Here is a 20,261-nt window from a genome sequence, read left to right on the forward strand (position 1 = left end):
GGCGACTTTCCATGTAGCTTCTAGTTCCTGATTTCCGTCAGATTGTTGCTAACCTGTTACCATCTTTCTAAAAACAAACCATTTGAAAAGTAGAATTCTTTTTAAGCACCTCACAATTAAATTTACTTTATAAAAAGGAAGTAAAACAAAAGTTTTATAAACGTAATGTTATGGACAAAAAACAGAACATGACCGATAAGGGACTTTATTAAAATTTTGCGGCTATGGAAACAAATGAGACTGTAAAACATCTGTCAAGTCATCTGCAGATAAGTACATGAATTGTAGGTTTTGGTTCTAAAATGCTATGTGTGTCTCAGTGACGTAGATTTAAAGTTTAAAAGAGAGTCTACCAAAACATGAAATACAATTAGATGCAATTACGGTATCTGTCAAGTTAGACACACCCCACCTCGACAAAAACACATTTACAGAAAGGAAATAAAAATAAACCTTAAACGTAATAAGTGTAAGTGAGCACTGAGACTACAAGCAAAGCATTTGTTATAGTTTTGAGAGTTAAAAATCCCAATACAGCTTCAAGTAACAGAATAAAACTGAGAAATACGTACAATACTGATCCGGTTGATATTGGAACGCACTCGCTTGCTCTTTATTTTCTTCCTGAAGGTGATTTTGCTCCTGAAGCTCATTGCACAGGTTAAAGTCCTGCCCCAAAGGAACAAACTAACTTAAATCTTAACTACACCAAAACACGCATAGCGGACGGACATGTGCTCTGTGAGAAGCAGAACTAACAGTGTATGGGTTTTTTGTCAGCACACGTGGAAAGAGAGGAAGTTATGTGGTTTTCGAGCACACTCACCACAGGCTCATAGGAGCTACAACAAAATCTAGCATGAAAAGAAATCAACCCTCCAGCACATTAATTTAACCGTTGGAGACCGTTTAGATTGGCAGCTTTAATTTGTTATCTCAGCTATAAGAACTATGATGGGTCAATCTTTTTTCCATTTTATCAAAACAATACAGAGCAGCACTGAAAATAAAAAAACGTCACACTGCGAGTATCTCGTCTTTCTTTGGCCTAAATGTAGTTCAACATCAGATGGCTGCTCTGTGTGACAGACGCCCAACCCTAAACAAACCATTAACTTCCTGTTCTACATCCCTAAATAAGGCTGTCAGAAAACCATGTGTGCACGCACGCACAAAAAAAGCTACAGTATGCACACATACTCAATGCTGCAAAACTAACATTTTTAGCAATCGAAAGAGGGTGAACATGTTAGGATAAGCATATGCACCCTCTGTCTGATGAACAGGTATATATTGATTCCACTCAGCAGCAGAAGAGAGATGCATGCAAAGGGGAACACACTTTTGATGATACAACAAAAACTTCAATCACTTTACATGAGTTCATATGGCTTCATTTCATAAAAGTAAAATATACCATAATATGTGTGAAGAATGTAGAAGTAAAGCCTTTGCAAGTGGTCAGATAACCACAAGTGCAGGTAAACCTAAACTGTACAGAACAGACCGATAATTGCTTTTAACTGGATTTTCAAAACTTTTTTTTTTTTTCAATTATATTTTTGACTTCAACAGCAAGCCTAGCTCTGTGATTAGACCGGAAAGCCTTTATTTAGGCTGTTGGTAACTTATAAACTCCAGGGGGGGTAGGTGTGCTGCGAAGGTTGATGGCCAATCAGAGGGCCGCTGGTTTGGTTCACGCCCTGCACCTCACGTCACTTCTTGTGACCTGGTTTGTGCCTTGAATGGCATATCTGCTGCCATTTCTGTATAAAAGGACAAATGGGATTCTAAAGCACCTTGCATCTTAAGAAGGTGAAAAAGTGTTTTACAAGTAGACTCTATTTAGGATCATCAGAGTACATGATCATGGCTGACTTTGACAACTTAAGCTATTTAAAATAAATCATATCAAGTAATTTTGTGGTTTTGTGTGAATTGGCACTTCATAATTCAATTTAATTTAGATTTTTGATAATCGTGGTAGATTGAAAGATCAAAAAAATTCAGTGTAATCCCTGATTCTGATGACTTATAAACTAAATCAAACTGACCTTACTTCAGAAAGGCATCATTGCATCTTTAATCTAAAGATGTGGGATCTGTTAAAATTGCATCCATTGACATATGAATATTGCACAATTGAACTCCACTTGTACTTTTTGAGTGTTCATTCATACACACTTAAACGCATGCACACACTGGATTTTTGGATTAGCCTGGCATTTAGACTGTAAAGGTCAGCGATCGAACCACCAACCTTAGATCAGCAGTTAACTAACATGCTGTCTGAGTTACAATGACACTGCGTTATGCAGACGACAGGATGGGGACATGCAAAGTGCTAAAACTATAGTTGAAACATATTCGACTAAATGTTATAAAATAGTTCTAATATGATCACAAATATACTTTTAATTTTATAAAGCTACACTCTGTTTAAACCTTAAAACATTTTTGAGGTTCTTGAAAGTAGATGGAGTTTTTTTCATAGATATTATTGTTTTTAAAAAGTTAACTCCCTAAATTATCAACATATCGCAAATGTACTTACTAATCATAGACACTTTATAGTATGTTTATGTATGATTTATTTGATTTCAAACATTATTTAAAATTTATTTGATTTTATGTTTTTATGTGACTTATTTGTACGTTTTATCTTGTTTAATATTTTAGCAGTTGTGTTTTAATTTAATTTTATTTTATTCTTTTATTTTGAGCTTTTACTGTACGGCGCTTTGTTTGATTGAGGTCATTTTAATGAATAAAACCTAAAACCATGTTCAAAAAGTAAAAATCTAAATCCAAATCTTCAAAATTCTAAGTGTGCACTCTAAGTATTATCAGTAATAGTTCAAATGCATACTCTTATATGCATTAGAACTGGATTTCATGAGCTGGAACCCCGATTTATGTAAAAATAAACTAATAAATATATTAAATCAATTAAACAGAGTGCCATATAAAATATATCACACTCCACGTGAAGTATGGCAAGTGTTCAAATATTCATAGAATACATAATATTCTATGACAGTTTTTTAATGGAACTATGGAAATTAATACACTTTTTCGTGATATTCTAACTTTTTGGAAAGGGTCTGTATATATATATATATACATTAGAGCTATTTGTTGTTGCTGTTAAGAATTAGACTTGTGTTGTATAACAGCCTTCTCACAAACACTGAAAAGCCCAGAGGACTTCTTTCATTTCAACAGATGTCTACAGGAAATGCCGTAGCTGACAGATGTTTAATAAATGTGAAAAGTGTCACATCTTTATATATTTATATTACATTGTTTTTGTTAATTTACTTTTACAGCTTTACTACTTTACTTGTCCTGTAGTTTGCTCTCTCTTTCCCTCTGTTCATCTGCTTTTAACCAGCTGCTATCACTCTTTCCTCTCCTTAATAGTTTTTTTTCCCATCCTTTCAATAATTGCAGTCACCTTCACAGCTTTTTATTATCTCTGTTTCTCTTCCTTATTCCACTAAAGGTCCCCCTTTAACATCTCCCCTTTAGTCACCAATCCTTTTGTTTCTCTGTCCCCCACACTCAGCAGGGATGAGGAAAAGTGGGTGTTAATGTTGGTAAACTACAGCTGTATGGAGGGCACAAATAGAACCCTTAATTACTTTGTTGTGCTCCAACGTAATGGGGAGCAAGTCATTCTGTTCTAAATTAGTCCGGAAAAGGGTTGATCACAGTAAACCAAAACAAAGATTAATATAAAAATGAACATTTGTTTATGCGTCACTGGAGTGTGTAGATCTCATTTTCGTGAGATTAAAAGAAAGGAAAAAGAGGGGGAGTGAAGACAGTCAGAACTTGTGCCAGAGATTTATACAGAGTAAAGTGTGGACGGAGACAGCTGCTGAGACGACGAGCTCAGACAGAAACCATCTGCTTTATATTGTTACGGCAGTACAGTGGGACGTGTGGGGATTCATGCCTGCAGGAGAAGTCACTCTGATCTGACAAACTGTTTCTTTTTTTGGGATAACTTGATGTGTTGATTCACCATAGAGTCACTGGTCCAATGAAGCTGAAAATAGGAAGCTGGTTAAACTTTTAAATCAGATGCCTGGAGGGTTTAGATAAAGTGGAAACAATGGCATCAAAGTGAAAAAGTTGGCAAAAAGTTGCAAGCAACTAATGTTCAACAGTATCTTATTACTTTAGGATATATAGTATGAATGGATTTGGGGGCTGAATGTTACTGCCAAAATATTAATTTACAAATTCATGATTTACATTTCAAAACATCTCAATAACCTTTATTTTTACCCATTTTGTGTTAAAATGAACAATCTATTTTTATACAAGCCAAACGAATATAATGCAGTAAAACTGCAATACCTGAAATGCCTATGTGGGTTCCTTGGCAGGTGATTGGTCGGAAGTTGGGAAGTTTTCCAAGCAAATTATCATTTTCATATGCACCTCTTTTATCTGCATTATTCAAGTCTTATTTTTGAAAAGATACAGACATATCAAAGAAAAATAGCTGCCATTATTATTAGAACTTTAGGAATTGTTACATTAAAAACTAACTGAAAGTCGAGTTTTATGCACTAAAAGAAACACTAAAGACAGAAGAAAGAAAAATCAATTTGATGAAGTAATCAATTGTTTGGATCACAAAATATTGAACATAAGATCTGTCAGATGAAAAAACATCCCATGAAGGGTTAGCATTATGTTAGCTTAAAAATGTACTAGCCTCTATTTATGCAAACACACTGTTTTGACAGTTCTATGTCATGACCAGATGACACTTATGCTGGGGTCTCATTTTATTCTCAGGAGGTCTGTGTTTCTCTGGCAGAGAGGGAACTCGACTGCGTTTGCGCTTCAAGATTGATGTAGGACAGAGGTTGCATGGTAATGTGGGCATTAACACCATGATATCACAAGCAAGAGAATCCAGATTCAAATCGGTACCAAAAACCTTCTGTACAAAGAAAGAGTAGATGATGCAGTGGAATTTGTCACTCTGTTAGCAAATGCGTTGTGTCTGTCTGAGCTTGTGACAGACTACACTATATGTTCACGATGCCTAATGATAGTCTCACTGACCCATAACAGGCGGGTATACAAAACAGATGTTTGCATCTGCAACTATTTTGAAAGAGCATTATAGGTTGACTCTTTTGTTGCTACTCCTCCCTACTTCCTCAAAAGTACACAAACTTTAAAACATCTACAATCCTTAAAAAATCAACTCTATTCCACCTTCTAAAATGTACTTCTGAAAGCGCTTAATAGTTGATTATTTTAGAAGAAAATGCTTACTTATGGTGCAAAAAGCTTCCATTCAAAGAGACTCATAAAAGTCCTGCAAAAGTGCAACGCACTTATTTTTTTATCAATCGAATAAACTGTAATCTACAAAAAATCTGTGCAATTTTCATTTTCGCTTCTCTATTTATTTGCATTTATTTATTACATTTCGAAGTAATTTAAGATTGAAAAGATTTGCTTTGCCTAATACTTAATTTATTGTCTTTCACTCATAGTGTAATTAGTTTCTTAAGATTTATGCTTTTGCAAAGTTCCCTGCATTGATCTATTTCATACTCTGTAGAGAATATAATTCATTCTAAGGTGGAGAGAAAAATGCAGCAATGGTGCACTAGCTTCTAGCACTGCTGACATTTTTTGATGTCTTATATAATGTTAAAGAATTACTTTAGCGAGGGAGGGGGCATTTTTAAGGAAGTAACATCAAGTTGTTAAAATAAAATGAAGAAATGTCTAATTCTGAAAGATGCATATTGTATATTGCAAATAATATGCATTTATAAATACTGAGTTGTACTGCTGCCTCAACAAAAAAATCATACAGAGAAACATGATAGACAAAAATTGTGCTTTGGATGTTTTTATCATGTTCTTGTTTTATAAAGGACATATATAAAGAAAATTAAGTTCAAAATTGTAATTTTGAGTATTTCTCTATTCAAAATGTTGTGAATCAAGAATTCTATTTTTGTTGCACCGCTAAAGTTTGTAATGGTTGTAAGCTAGCAGGAGAGTGTGTAAATAGATGGATGATAGGAAGAGGGGGCAGGTTTACTCTGCACCATCAGTCACATCAACAGCTCAGGGGTGAATTTCTAATGAACTACTGCCGCTCTGCAGAAACTATGTCCTAGAAAACAACGCAAGCTTTTGGATTTTGGCTAAAAACAACATAATCGTAGTTAAAAGACCATAGAGAAGGCTTTTACAATACATCAAAAGAGAGTGGGACTTTAAGAAAGATTACTTTATTAGATCCTTTAAGTTTTCCTTGAGTCTTTCAAGCATGCATTCATTCAAACATGATGGTTCTCTTTAAATGCTATTTTTACCATCTTCTCTGGACTCCGTATGCACAGAAAGCAGATTTTTCCCACAGACATGAAATTCCTCATGTCTGACCCCCTCCACTCTCCTCCCTCCATTTCCGTCCATCTGCATATCAGCTGTAAGGGCAAAGGGCCCAGCCCGGATGATTGATCATACGTCAACCCCAGGAATAAAAGTGAAAGTTGAACATGGAAAGGAGAGCTGGTGCAGAAAGCCACAATACAGAATTCTCAGATGGTAAAAAGAAAATGTCATTTTTACGACCTGGCTCTGTTCTAGTTAAAACAGAACAGGAACTAAGGTTAAAGCACATAAAAATATGGAGCGTCCAACATTAGCTGCCCACACATGCATTTGCTCTGTAATATAGCATTGGGGATGCAGTTGTGCTGGTTACCATTATAATGATGGCAAGAGGTGAGTTGGTGGTGGTGTAACCCTCTAATGTGGGTGTTGCAGCCTCCACTGACATCTGGTCCTGTCGTGAACACATGTGACCGCAGTCGGCTCCACCCACTGACCGTAGAAGCAGGACCACACTGGCAGAGCAACCCATTTCCCCCCCTGCTTTAGTGCTCCAGTCCAGCCGGATCCCGTCCAGCAGTGCAGGCTTCGCTTCCAAGAGTTGATGAGAGTTCAGGTGTGCTCCCAGCTCATGCAGCCACAGGTGAGGCAGTCAGATCCAGGCCAATCCAATCAATGTCTCCAGCCGGCCCCGTCTTACCCTTACATCCATACTTTTGCCAGTCCAGCTTTGCAAGCAAATTTCCCTGAGCTGCTCTGTTCAAGGCTCCTGCTCCTAATGTTACTGTTGCTGCGCTGACACACTGGCATGTACTCTCTCTCCCCCTTTTTTTCAACCCCTCCAACACACAGACACTGATTGCAGCTGTGTGTGGTTCAGCCCAGCCCGGTTCCTCCAACAAATCACACTTTGCAATGCATGTCAGCTGACCAGAACCAGCAGCTTCTTCAGGGTAGAGTTCTGCTGGCTGAGCTTGTGCTGTTGTGGCTCTGACACCGGAGACCTTACTAGAACTTCCTGCAGCTTTTGCTCATCATGAGCGACTGTCAAATTAGCAGAGGTTTTTGAAGAAAGGAGCACACAAATCATGGAGTATTTAAATGCATCTTCTTCTCTTTGTTGTAATTCTGTTACAGAAAGTGGCCATGCAGACTGTTAGGAAAGTGAGAGGCTGTTAAATGGAAAGTGGGAGTGAGTGGCTTTACAGACGAACCATTCAAGCTGTGTTTTAGAGAGAAAAGACAGATTAAAAACCTCCCCTAACTTATTTTTTTAACATAAGTGCACTAACCTCACATGCAAAATGTCATCCTATTGCTCTTCATGTCTCGAGGTCACAGATTCACTTCCGCAACTCATTTCTTTTTTTTTTTTTTTTTACTTAACCAAAACATCTGGTCTTGCTTTATTCTTTGCCTCCCTGTTTTTCTCTAAGCATAGCTGAATTGAAATAAAGGGGAAAAAACATTCTCTGAATAAAATTGCTTTCACATGTTTTACCTCAATTTAAAATCATCACTGCTGTCAAAGCTAGCAGGAAGTAGACAAAAAATGCATTTGCAAAAGTGCAATATTTCCCAAGATCACTATAAACATTTGAGTTTTGTTGCTCTCCATTCAGATTTTAGCATCTTTTTGTTTCTTCCGTGGGTTTTTTGGCATCAACATCTTCATTCTTTTCATGTTAACAGTTCAGGTATTCAATTGGTGACCTGTTTTGGGACATTCCAACTTTTACTCAGCTTTAAATTATGGATAGCCAATAAGGTGCCAGTATCGGTTGTTATTTGCTAAATTTGAGTTTATCAGTATCTGACTGATATTAAAAAAATCCACTGATATTGTTGACTGTTTTCAGATGCACTTCATGTTTTACATGGATGCTTGCTCCTAAAAGATCCTTTATGTTTACAGTCATAGTCAGCAATTCTTCTGACTGTTTTCATGTATATTTTATTTTTGATAGGGATACATATTGTTCCTAATAGATCCCTGGCAATGATAAGCTTATGATTTACAGTTACGTCTAATAGTCATGGAGATACTTACCATGAGATCCTTTGCTGTATGTTAAAGAGGTCAATTACAATGTGCTTTTATGGTAAAAGAAAAGTTGTGCATTTCTTAATAAGAAACAAAAAGCAAATCTAAAATATTGGCTATTGGCCACAGCTGAAGAGAAATACTGGTTATCAATATCGGCTGGAAAAAATGATATCAGTCCACCCGTACTTTAAATATTATAAAATTGGGTTTATCTGTTGTAAAAGCGGAACAGCGAGGTTACAGGGAGCAGAGAAGTTTTTGGGTCAACAGTCCAGAAAGGAAATGGAAAGTGTGGAAAAGAGGAGAAGAAGTGAGTTGAAGCAGGTTGGAATAGATCCACATGTGACTCTTTAATCTCTCCATAGTGGCTCTTTGGCCAAACATAAAATAAGTCAGGGAGACTGCTGACCCAGCCATGTCAACCGTCTGAGTCAGCAGCTCTGGGCTAAGGGCTGCCTAACCAAAACTACCTAAAGAAAACAAATAAACAAAGCCCGCAAACTAAGACTACCAAGGTACAACACCAAACTAAAATAACAAAACCCAGCAGTGTAAGACTGCTGAGAACAAAGAGGGGAAAATGAACAATAGCATAAAATAGCATTTTTTTTTAAATAAAGATCACAAAATTTACTTAATTTAGATAAGTTAAATTTATAAATTGATGGCTGAGGTAAACATAGATGATAAACTATGTAGGTTTTTACATCCCTGTTGACCTGAAGACATTTTGTTTACTCAACGCTACCTCCAGAATGAACAGATTTTATATGGAAAGCAAAATCTTGGTACAAAGTTTGATCTTTTATGTGTTAAAACCACATAATATCTTGTGCTGCACGACATTGGTTAATAGCTGTCTAGACCTGCACTGAGATGATCCTGTTTGACACAGAGCATTTTTATATTTGAAAATAAATTATTTGAGCTTCTGTCAAACATAAAAACACACACAAATTTAGAGAAATGCTAGTTTTTTTATATATATATATTTTTGCTTTTGTTTGTGCCAAAAAATACATAATTTATATTTATTATTAAAAAACAGAAGGTCATGAATGAAAATCCAAATTTCTTAAAGGCTAAAGTAAGATTATGCGGCTCCTTCTAGGTTTTGATTAATAGAAATCGAGCCTAAATGGTTCTTTCACTGTTAAAGGTCATTGACCCTTGGAATAGGTCAAAAAAAGGTGTCAGGTGTGGTGAATGACCACAGTGTCGGCAAGTGGCTCATTTAGTAAGAACGAGGAGTTATTAGATTGGACAGGATCATAAATTACTGCATCACAGTTCTTATTAGATGTCTTCCAGAAAAATGCAGGGAAGTCAGACTGAGTTTGTTTTAAAACTCATACTTAAAAAACAAATTGAACAAATTGCAATAAAAGTATTAATTTGCAAAGAAATGCTATACATTTTTTAAGAAAAACTTTTTCACAACACATTTACTTAATTTAAAACTGTACAAACCAATTTAGCTCTAACTGAGCGTAATTTATGTGGGCAACAAATGTCCCTTCTCTTTTTTTTCCCTCCCATTGGTCACTATAGAACTCAAGAAGTAACCATGGTGATGTTAGGTCACGACTAAGGTCATTAGTGTCCGTGTCACTGCAGCATAAAATCCCACCCACCACCCACGCTTGTGTTTGTTATTATGGTACTTTACATGGCTAAGTATAAACAGTGTAACACACACACAGAAAGACAGAAAGAAAAGAAAGAAAGGCAGAAACACAAAAGCGTTCTAATGAAGAGATGGAATCTCCCTCCCACACAGTACAAATATTAGCATGTGCCACTCAGTGGGAATGACAGAACATACGTCCACTGTGGAGAAAAAAGTGAAAGGGAAATATTAACCGCACCCACCACCGCCCCCCACCCCCTGCTTCCAGATAAACTGCCTCTCACTGCTGGCTTCTCAAGGCAACATGCCTTATAGCAGCAGCTATTACACACACAAGACACAGAGATGGGCTTTGTTAGTATGCCAGGCTTCCACAATGGCCCTGTCATGCAAATAAGCCCACACAAGCATGCCCTGTGGTTAGAAGTAAAGTCTCGTGTTTTAGTAGTTGTCTTGATCTTGTACTTTCTTTCACTGACTTTGCGCCATCTCCAAAACCAGGTTGTATTTGTAGTGGACTCAGGCATTTCATATAGTTGGATACCAAGTTGCAAGGATGACCAATAAGATGTATCATATTGGTATTTATCATATTATAAGGACAGAACACCAATGTCAACTATTCATTCACCACAGTAAATCTTTTTTTAATCCTATGCAACCATTCATATAAACACATTTCTAAGACCCCTGTCTGATTTACGTAATCAAAACTTCCCTTAAAACCCCATTGCACAGTATAACGGTCTTCCCTGTAGTTCATTTTCAGTCCACTAGGGACAGAAGAAGGACGTTTTCTGCTCTGTTCAAAATGAAACCTCAAAAACACTTTTGGCGGGAAACGTTTCGCTAATTTTCAAAACTTTATGGTGAGAAAACCTCAACTATTGTCATTCACTCTTGAAATGACAACTTGCTGTATTGAAAGAAGGCAAAATATGTTGATAATGAAATTTTTATAAGACAGTTTTACTCATGGTTACACCACGTTAAAAATGTGTGGATCAAATTTTAGGCGTTGGGTAAATGTGGCTCTTTTTTCCCTAAACGTTTTTGTAAATATTTTTGGGCTTTAATATTGTTGGGAACAAAAACTTACCAAATCACCCAACATATCATAATTGATACTAATTCTATCATATTCTTTCATTTCTTTGATCTGGTGGGCTTTACATGATTAATTTATAGTTACTTTATTTATTTGTAGCCAATAAGAGAGTAACATTTTATTCTTTTGTTGAGTTGTTTTATTTTTTAATGTAAGATATGAGCTCAAACATTAACCAAACACATTAAAAAGCAAAAGTTAGTAACTGCAATTTTGAATATTACAGGCGAGTTTATGTACGTTTTCAGATATTTCCTCAGACAAATAAATACTTTTCAGTGTAACACTGAACTCTGTGTAAGGGCAGGTGTACATTTTCCTTTTTACTCTGGTTCTCCCCCTTTGAGATCATTGTTCTTCTGGGGAAATCCCGGTGGAAATTTTACTAACAGTCCAAACATCTGTCATTCATCTGTCAGTCAGTAATCTGTCCAGACTTTGAGAGTATCAATTTGGCACTGACCATGACAAGTTAAGAAGGCTGGCCAAGGAGAAGGAAGTCTGGGAATCTGTTCCCAGATTTTTTTTGCCCTTGTCAGCTCAACAGATGAGAAGCAGTGAATGCATCCATGGGTGTAATTTTGCTTTAACCTAAACATGAACAGTGTGTAAGAACATATGCTTCTGCTTTCTAGCTTTTGACTAGGTTAAACTGTGCAAACCTGAGTCTCCATAAGAAATGACATCACTGGGGAGTGCGTGGCAGAGAGCTCTCATCATTTATGGAGTTAATGTATTCCAGCTGTGGCGCCTCAGTCACTCCAAGCTTTTTTCCCCCCTTTTCAAAAAAACAAACTGAGTCTAAGTACTACATTTGCTCCAGTTTAACTGTGAATGTTGCATAATGTTTGCTAATTATTTAGGTCAGTGGTGATAAGCTGTTTTCCTGACTTAGAAATGCGTCAGCCAAAGTAAAAAAACCCACAGTCCAATAAAACTCCTGTACGCTGCCTTGTAAGCAGCTAGCTCTGCTTTAGTTGGGAGTCCTGTAGAGCTGCAGGCTGAATCTTGGAAGCAGTATTTGATGAGGTATGGAGCTCCACTGGGCTTACTTAGGAAAACAATCTCCTGTTCCCAGGGTAACCATAACAGGAAGGATGCTGTCACTGCAGACTGCTGGGAACTCAGCAAACCGCAGTTTGGCCCCTGGCATCCACGAAGCAACAACAAGGGACGTGGGGTCAAACTTGTTCAGGCTCTTTAATTCCTGTACTCCTGCAGAAAAAAACACACGTGTGTGCACACACACATACACACAGACACCACCGACATGTTGCACAGATGGAGCAATTTTAGCAGCTCTGGTTTTAAAAAGAAATTGAAAAATCTTGGCCAATGAAAAACATGTTTTTGTGTTTTTCTCTGCAGACAGAAGACAAAATGTAGCAGATGAGCAAAGTAGGATGTAGCATTAAGAGGTTACTTTTAGCTGATTAGCTAAAGCCACAAATGTTTGAAAAGCATCCAACAAGCACAGTTAACGTGATCTCAAAAAGTCGTTATGATGTGTATTTCTCTGTAAAACCTCGGCACGCGGATGCTCCACCACCACAGCGCATATATCTCACCAACAGGAAGATAGATGTAAACCAAGAATGCTTTTGCTTTTTTTCTTTCTTTCTATTGTGCTTTTCAGTTTTAGGATTAGTAATACATGTAGAGGTCCTCCCATCAATGTTAAGTTGTACTTTTTGCACAAATGTATTCGACTGCACTTTATTTTTTGCTTTAAAAAGTTGAAATGTTCGTATAAAATTTGTTCCTAAATTCTCTTCTATCATGCCAGAAGGTTAAATCCTTTCGACTGATATATATGTGTGAATGTCAGTTTCCTATCAAAGTCAATCTAATCGTTATACTTTATTTTTCTATTGATTCTATTGTGAAAACAAGTACTTAGTAGAGTTTACTTTTGCTCTCTGACTGTGTTTAGCTCCTTCCTGAAGGCAGTCATAAGAAGAAGCCAAAGGCTACAGCACACTGCCAATGCCATCTAGTGCTGAGGACTTAACACAGCAGCACAGTGGACACTGAAGGAGTTCTGTGTTTGTATACCAGGCTCCGCACCTCTACGTTCAAGATATTTTGTGAACGACCTCTTGGAGGCGCTGTGTGCCAGAGATACTATTCAGTCCACCATCTGGTTTGTTTAGAAAAAGGAAGCTATTAGAATGTCTTTAACAAGTTAGAGTCCTGAGGCTGGAGAGATCTTTTGTTGGAAGTAGCAAGACAGCAGATGAAGATTCTGGAATAAGCTAGAAGTGTTAGAAATGTGAGAAATCAAGCATTCACTTAGGCCATAACTAATAACAGAAACCTTTTAACATAAAAAGTCCAATAACAGTAGACAACAGCTTTCTTTGATTGATAATTAAACTGGGGGTTTAAAGTGTAGAAAAAACTTTTACAATCTTTACTGAAAAGTTGAGGGTCAAATTACAGGTCAAATGTTGCATATGCATACCAGTATCATTAACGCCCCTGAATTTATTTTCAGCTTTAAAAAATATATCACTTATGTTTATGCTTTTAAGTAGATGCTACATTTTAGTAATTTTGGAGCCGAAATGGTGTGTCACATTACAGGGTTCAGTTTTAGGAAACTGACAAAAATGCTGGAATTTAATAAAAAAAAAAAAAAAGAGTTAAAAAGTCTTATAAAATGAATTATCTTTAAAGTTTAATTGTATTAATCAGTATTGTAAAGGAACAAATACATGTGGATAATGTAAATATATGAAGAAAACAAAAATTTACAAAGAAAAAAGATAGAAAGCACAATTTAATTTTATCTTTGTATGTTTTTAGTCTAACATTTACAGAGAAATTGAAAGTAAAGGTTTACTTAGAAGTCTTGCGCAGGCAACTATCAAACAGTGATAGTTCACAGCTACAGTGAAAAAAAGTTGAGGTTTTATACACTCCCCCAAACCTTGCACCTCTAACATTTGTTTTTCTTCAAAGATTTAAGAGGTCGGTTGCTCAAATCTGCAAAAAAAACATATGCAATAGCAATCTTCTACTCAAATCTAAGATGTGTTTTTTTAAAATGTCATCATAAAATAACAGACTTATTTAAAGCAGGCAAATCAGCACAGAAGAATGAAAACTTTGAGTTACAAGGAGATAGAAAAAAGTTTCATTTCACACTCAACTGGAAGAATATTACCACAACAACAGAAAATGCTAGTCACTGTGACAGAAAAGGTTTCAGTATGAATGTGTTTAGAAGAACTTGATCTTACCGGAATCATTGCTAAACTATTATTAACCAGCTCAATATCCACAATTCTTCTCTCAGCACTGATATTCATTGACTGTGTTTTGGTAAACGTATATGTGTCTTTTACATAGCTGGTAGGACTGCGATGGAGCTTTTCTCTGCTAAATGAAACCATTATGTGCACAAATAGCTGACTCATAATATTTTTTTTTTCCTAAGATTTTACTAGCTTTAGAGATTTTTTTTTTTCTTTTTGAACTTAGCATTGTATTATAAAACAGGTCTGTCTGAGCAAATATTTTGTTTTAAAATGTATCACCTGAAACACATATTGGAAAATATACATATATTCTTGGTCAATAACTGTATTTTTCAGACTATAGTCGCTCAGAGTATAAGTCATAGCAGTCAAGAAGTACACAATTAGGAATAAAAATTAAATACAAGTATCACTGGAGTATAAATCACACTTTTGGGATATATTTATTTAATAAAATACTGGAACAAGAACGGACATTTCATCTTAAAAGGCAGATCATAATAGACTGAATTTATGCATGCTTCACTTATTTCTTTAGCTTCATGAAACACAAGAGGAATCTTGTATATTAGCACAACATATGGAGAGTTATTTAGATAACCATAGCATAAAGAACATGTTACAACTAAACTCTGTATGAGGGGTGTGTTGTTAAAATCGATTTATCAATCTGAATCGATCTAATCTTAATAGATCAATAACCGATCCATAAAAGTAGAGATCGATCTGAGACATAATGCTAAAGTCTGTTAGCTTGATGCTAACATATAATGGGATTTCCCATAGAATGGCTTAGGCTTGGTTGACCTAACCATACATTGTGGACTAAATGAGCATCTTATTTACTCACAGGCATTAACTAAGTAAAAATTTGAGATCTAAAGCACTGTTTCTAAATTTCTAAACAAATGTGTCTAAATGTGTAAACTGTGTAAACTTAAAATTAAATTGAATGGAATTGAGAAGATCAAAGGAATCAAACAAAATCCAGGCTCTCGTAAATCGAATCAAATCGATTCTGGAAATTATTGGCAATACCCAGCACAACTCTGTATCACTTCAAATCACTAAATCCGTTAATTTCTTCATCATCTGTGTCACTATTCCACCAGGCCCAGCACTACTTCGTCTGCGTTGCCTTCAATACCAAATACAGATACATACAGTGCCCTCTAGCAGTTGTTATTTATTTATTTTTTAAAATCCCATATACGGTAAGTGGCCAAACTATACCAAAAACCCAGACTTAAATAAAATATGGCAGTAATGTGTTATCATAGCTTGATTTTCTTTCCAGCCACAATCAGCACAATCACTGAATGAAAAACGGCTACATTTTTTTGCCGTTTAAAATTCAGTTATGACACCCACACAAGACACACACAAAGCCTGCATGCAACCTCTGTGTGACCTCCACTCCAGTGCTCACAATCTACCAGACGCCCACTCAGCTCTGCTCCCTCTCCCTGATATTCCAGCTTAGTTCAAGGATGCAACAAATCTGAAGACATGTCATGTCTTTTTATGAACGCTTGTAACAACCTATTTTTTACTCATTTTCCACGTGTATCCCATCCCACCCCTCAGCCTCCTCCATATTCTCTAATATTTTTTTTTTTTTGGCTTCTTTTTCATACCAACTACTTTTTTACAGGGTGGTACAATATCGTATTATTACAACAGATAACAGATCAGATGGTGATAGATGGAAAAATACAGCAAGAAATATACTTTGATTTTTTTAAACTACGACAATACACAATCCAAACAATTCTGTTCATTTGTTGCTCACTCTGTGATCATTCTTAAAAAAAACATGATTGATTGAAGAGACTATGATGTGCTGTTCAACCAAATTTACAATTATCAATCTGAATGCAAAATCAGCTGAGTGAAAGTGGTTTAGGATTGAAGAGCCAAGTATTTCATTGTTCCACCTCATCTGTTCACATAGAAACCTGTTTGTTACATCAAATGATTGCACAGAGATGTCATAGACAAAAAAAAAACAACAAAAAAAAGGTATGCGTTCTACAATAGTGCAACTCATACAAATGGGTGGCAGGCCTGAATGTGACACCTCTTTGTGTTTGTAGTTGAAGAACACATTTTATGACACCTAAAAAAACTTCCCGGAGAGTTATAACTGAAAACTGTTAATTTTTTTTTCTCTCGATGTTATGTTGTTACATTTCACTGTCTGGAAAGTGAGCTTCAACTAAGAGTAACTACATTTTCTTGTTGGGATATTTAATTTACCGTACTTTCTGCTCTATAGAGCGCACCGGATTATAAAACGAATGGTTAAGGAGCATCAAATTATAAGGTACATAAAGCAAGACAAAACTTTCAGTCAGACTTTAACTTTGTTCACAGTAACTCCACAACTTGTTGGTATTACGCTACACCAGGGATGTCCAAATCCAGGCCTCGAGGGCAGGACTCCCTCTGGTTTTCCAGAAACCTTCCACAATCTACTGTTGATTATCTTGATCCAATGTATTTAACCAATAAGGAACTTTATGGCAGGTTGGCTGGAAAACATGTAGGACACTGGCCTTCCAGGACTGGATTTGGACACCCCTGTGCTACACATTAGCCATGTTTGAAGTGTTAACTACATTAGCGTATTTACAAAACTCGCAACTCCCAATGTTATTTGTAACACTTAAAAAACAGAGTTACAGCGCTAAAACAAACATTACTGTGACTATGCTAACTCCCAACCCTTTTAGTTACATGTGAAAAAAACACAGTCTGACTCTGCTACACATTAGCCACGTTAGCATAATCACAATAGCACCCAAGCAAAAGTTTGACAGATCGCTGGTGAATCCATATATAAGGTGCTTCTGATTAAAGGGTACACTGTAATAAAAATAAAATAATAAGGCTTTTAAGTGTGCCTTACAGTAGTTCATGCATGTTTCTTCTTGTCATCTCCAAGAACTCAAGAAACAAAAGTATAGTAGCAGAACTACATAGTCTACAAATTCAAAAGCCACCTCCAAAAAAAGTTCCCTTTGTTTTAAATCACTGCACCACCTAAATTAAATGTCAAAAGGCAAAAAAATAAATAAAGAAAAGGATTGACAGCAAACTTTATAATAATGTACAGTGTAAAAGATCAGTCTCTGGATAAACTGCTTAGGAGTATTTCTGGTTTAGTTTCCATTAAAAACATGAGCTAGCTTTTGAAAAATGCCAAGTCAATTAGGTTAACCATGTTTATTTATACCCAACTTTGCAAGAGATTTTTGCTTGGTCAGAGACGTACATTCTCATGCAAGAACTAATTGTCGTGTGTTTATGTATTTACAGCATAACTTCAACATGTATATAAAATCATGTTTGAATCAATAATATCCCACTTATGTTGAACATTTTGGCACGCTGCACTTTAAAAACTGTCATAAGAGGTTTCAAGATTAACGTAAAGAACTCACAGTGAATTACTCCAGGACATGAACACACAATTCAATGTCCTTGAAAAATCCATCACTGGTTTTGGGAAAAGGGAAAATAACATTTTATTAGCATATCATATATCCAGCTTCCACCAAACCACAGAGTTTATATGGATTTCTGATCTTTCAACTCTTACAAAAAAAACTTCACCCAAACCAAAGAATCAAAACACAATTTTTCATAGTTCTATGTAGCCTATCTACATTAGTAACCCAAGACCTACATGTAAAATGTGATTCAATGTTTCATCATTAAAGTGTAATTTATTTCTCTTCTTTTGTCACCACTTCTTTTTCTTACAGCAGATTTGACCCTTTTGGATCAGGTTTATAACCAGACTACACTAAAAAAGCAGCATTTTTTTAGTCAGTACATGTAGTGGGAGCTGGTACCTAATACTGAGCATAAAGTATATTCTCATTCTTTATAAGTTAACTGTAAGGTGCAAAGTAAAAAACTATAAAATTGTGTTTTTAGCACTTTCATTTACACAGCTGGTATGACTGCAATTGTCAATTCTGTCACCAAAATAACGTATTTCAAAATCATACAATGAGTTTTAAAAGTCTATCCTCGTCTGATGCTAGCTGCAAATTGCATACAAAAGATACTTAAAACTGCATCAGTATCAACCTGTGAAATTAATGGAGGACGATTCACTAATATTAGACAAGAAAGTTTGAGATCAGCTAGAAACTTTGTGGCAAAAAAATTTATGAAACTGTTGATTGTGCAAATTACATCGTGTAAATAGGTAAAGAATTCCATTCATAAAATGTGTTTTAAACTTAAGCCTTAAATTTAAGCTTATTTTATCAGTAGAAACTGAATAGTGAATCAACCAAGGTCCTACTCACAGCATACTAGTTGGGTAATGTTAAAGTCCATTTGACATCACAGTACAGTTCTTTTTGAAAGCTGCAGAGGTGTACCATGACTCAAGAATCATCTCACAGCCAATAGAAACATAAATGTCACACCCTTCTATGGCAGGGTGTCTTAGCTATGCCTGAGCATTAATGGTTAAAGAGTCTGCGAACGGAGCGAGGGATTGCCAGCAATCTACCCCCTGTGGTGATGTCTGCATAGCACAGCCCAACTGATGTGCTATGCGAGGACCCTGAGGGGAAAGAAAGAAAAAAAAAGTCTCTAGTAAAAAGGCTTACAGCTCTGTAACCACTCACACTATTGTTTTTGTCATTTTTACCTCATGGGGAAAAATGATGGTTTATGGTTCAATGTTGTGTGCAATGTCAAAGTAGAGCAAACAAGTAATAATACAGGAATATCACAAGGTCAGTGGGTGGGATCAGCGTAGGAGGCAAAATACTCAGGGGATTTGGCCGTGTAGTTCAAACTAAAGGTGGTTAAAAGCGCTGAACATCTGACACATTTTACTTATAAATAAATACATTGTTTTGGATTAGAGTGTCATGCCACATTGTCACGAGGACAACTGTGAGAACAATCAATGAGAAAAAGTCAGCATCTTTTTCCACAGTGTGGATAAGAGTGCTTTTGAGGGTCAGTCAGTCATAGCAGTAACACATTCAGACCTCCTACTCTGGAATGCAATATGAAGGAGAGGGACAAGACTGCAATTCACTAGCAGAGTCACTGAACTATTCTTAGTTCAGTATGTGAAGTGGACCCCCACCACCACCATCACATCACCCCATTGACTGGAACAGTAAAAAAGTCTGGAAATGGACCATGAGATCCATTTGTAAAATGCTACGTGGTAGCCGTGGATGCAAGGACTTGAGGGAAAAATTGTGAATGGTAAAAAAATTCTGCTTCAGTAAAGTGAAGCTCGACCAGCAACATCTAAAAAGGGGCTGTAAGCCCTAAGCAAAAGAACGTATTGTGATTGTACATTAGCACAAAACCTGGAGCCCCCGGGACGTCTTTCACTTCGTCACTCTTCTCATGTGACCTCTGACAAACACCGCCATACAAACGCACACTTTTTTCCCCCCGCTTAGTTTCTCTCCTTAACAGACTCAACTCAATTGACAGCAGGGAGGAACTACAATGAAACAGTTGAACGGAGAGAGATTTCAGTGCTCACCCTCAGCCTGCACACTACTGAGATCACTGTGCAGTGAATCAGAGCTTAAACAGTAGGGGAATTCAACAGGAAACAGTGTAGATACTGACTGTTACAGGCGGAGATTATCCTTTTTATTTATTCTTTTTTCCACCAACTTTAATTTCTCCTTGATTTTTTTCGAACAACCAGCTAAAGCAGTACAAGGTTCTTGTGTTGCCATGACTATGCTATTTGTCCTTGGTTCATTTTATAATACATGAGTGGTCATTTTTAGGTTTAATGTTATATTTCCTTTATCCTTTAAA

At 36.4% G+C, this 20,261-nt stretch overlaps 1 protein-coding gene across 3 annotated transcripts in view; it reads right to left on the reverse strand.

Moving 5' to 3' along the window:
- dock10 (dedicator of cytokinesis 10) overlaps positions 1 to 20,261 on the reverse strand; it is a 67,153-nt gene that overhangs the window by 35,834 nt on the left and 11,058 nt on the right. The window contains exon 1 of one of the 3 annotated variants that reach the window (XM_036214792.1): positions 6,761 to 7,157. The exons of 1 other annotated variant lie outside the window; for it this stretch is intronic. In XM_036214792.1, coding sequence (XP_036070685.1) covers positions 6,761 to 6,919 — 159 coding nt within the window. In that variant the 5' untranslated portion in view covers positions 6,920 to 7,157. Of the gene's footprint in view, positions 1 to 572; positions 881 to 6,760; positions 7,158 to 20,261 lie in introns of those variants that run through there. One more of the 3 variants, XM_036214794.1, reaches the window with a different exon arrangement.

This window comes from Oryzias melastigma, linkage group LG13, assembly GCF_002922805.2.
Source record: "Oryzias melastigma strain HK-1 linkage group LG13, ASM292280v2, whole genome shotgun sequence".
Classification (NCBI taxonomy): domain Eukaryota; kingdom Metazoa; phylum Chordata; class Actinopteri; order Beloniformes; family Adrianichthyidae; genus Oryzias; species Oryzias melastigma.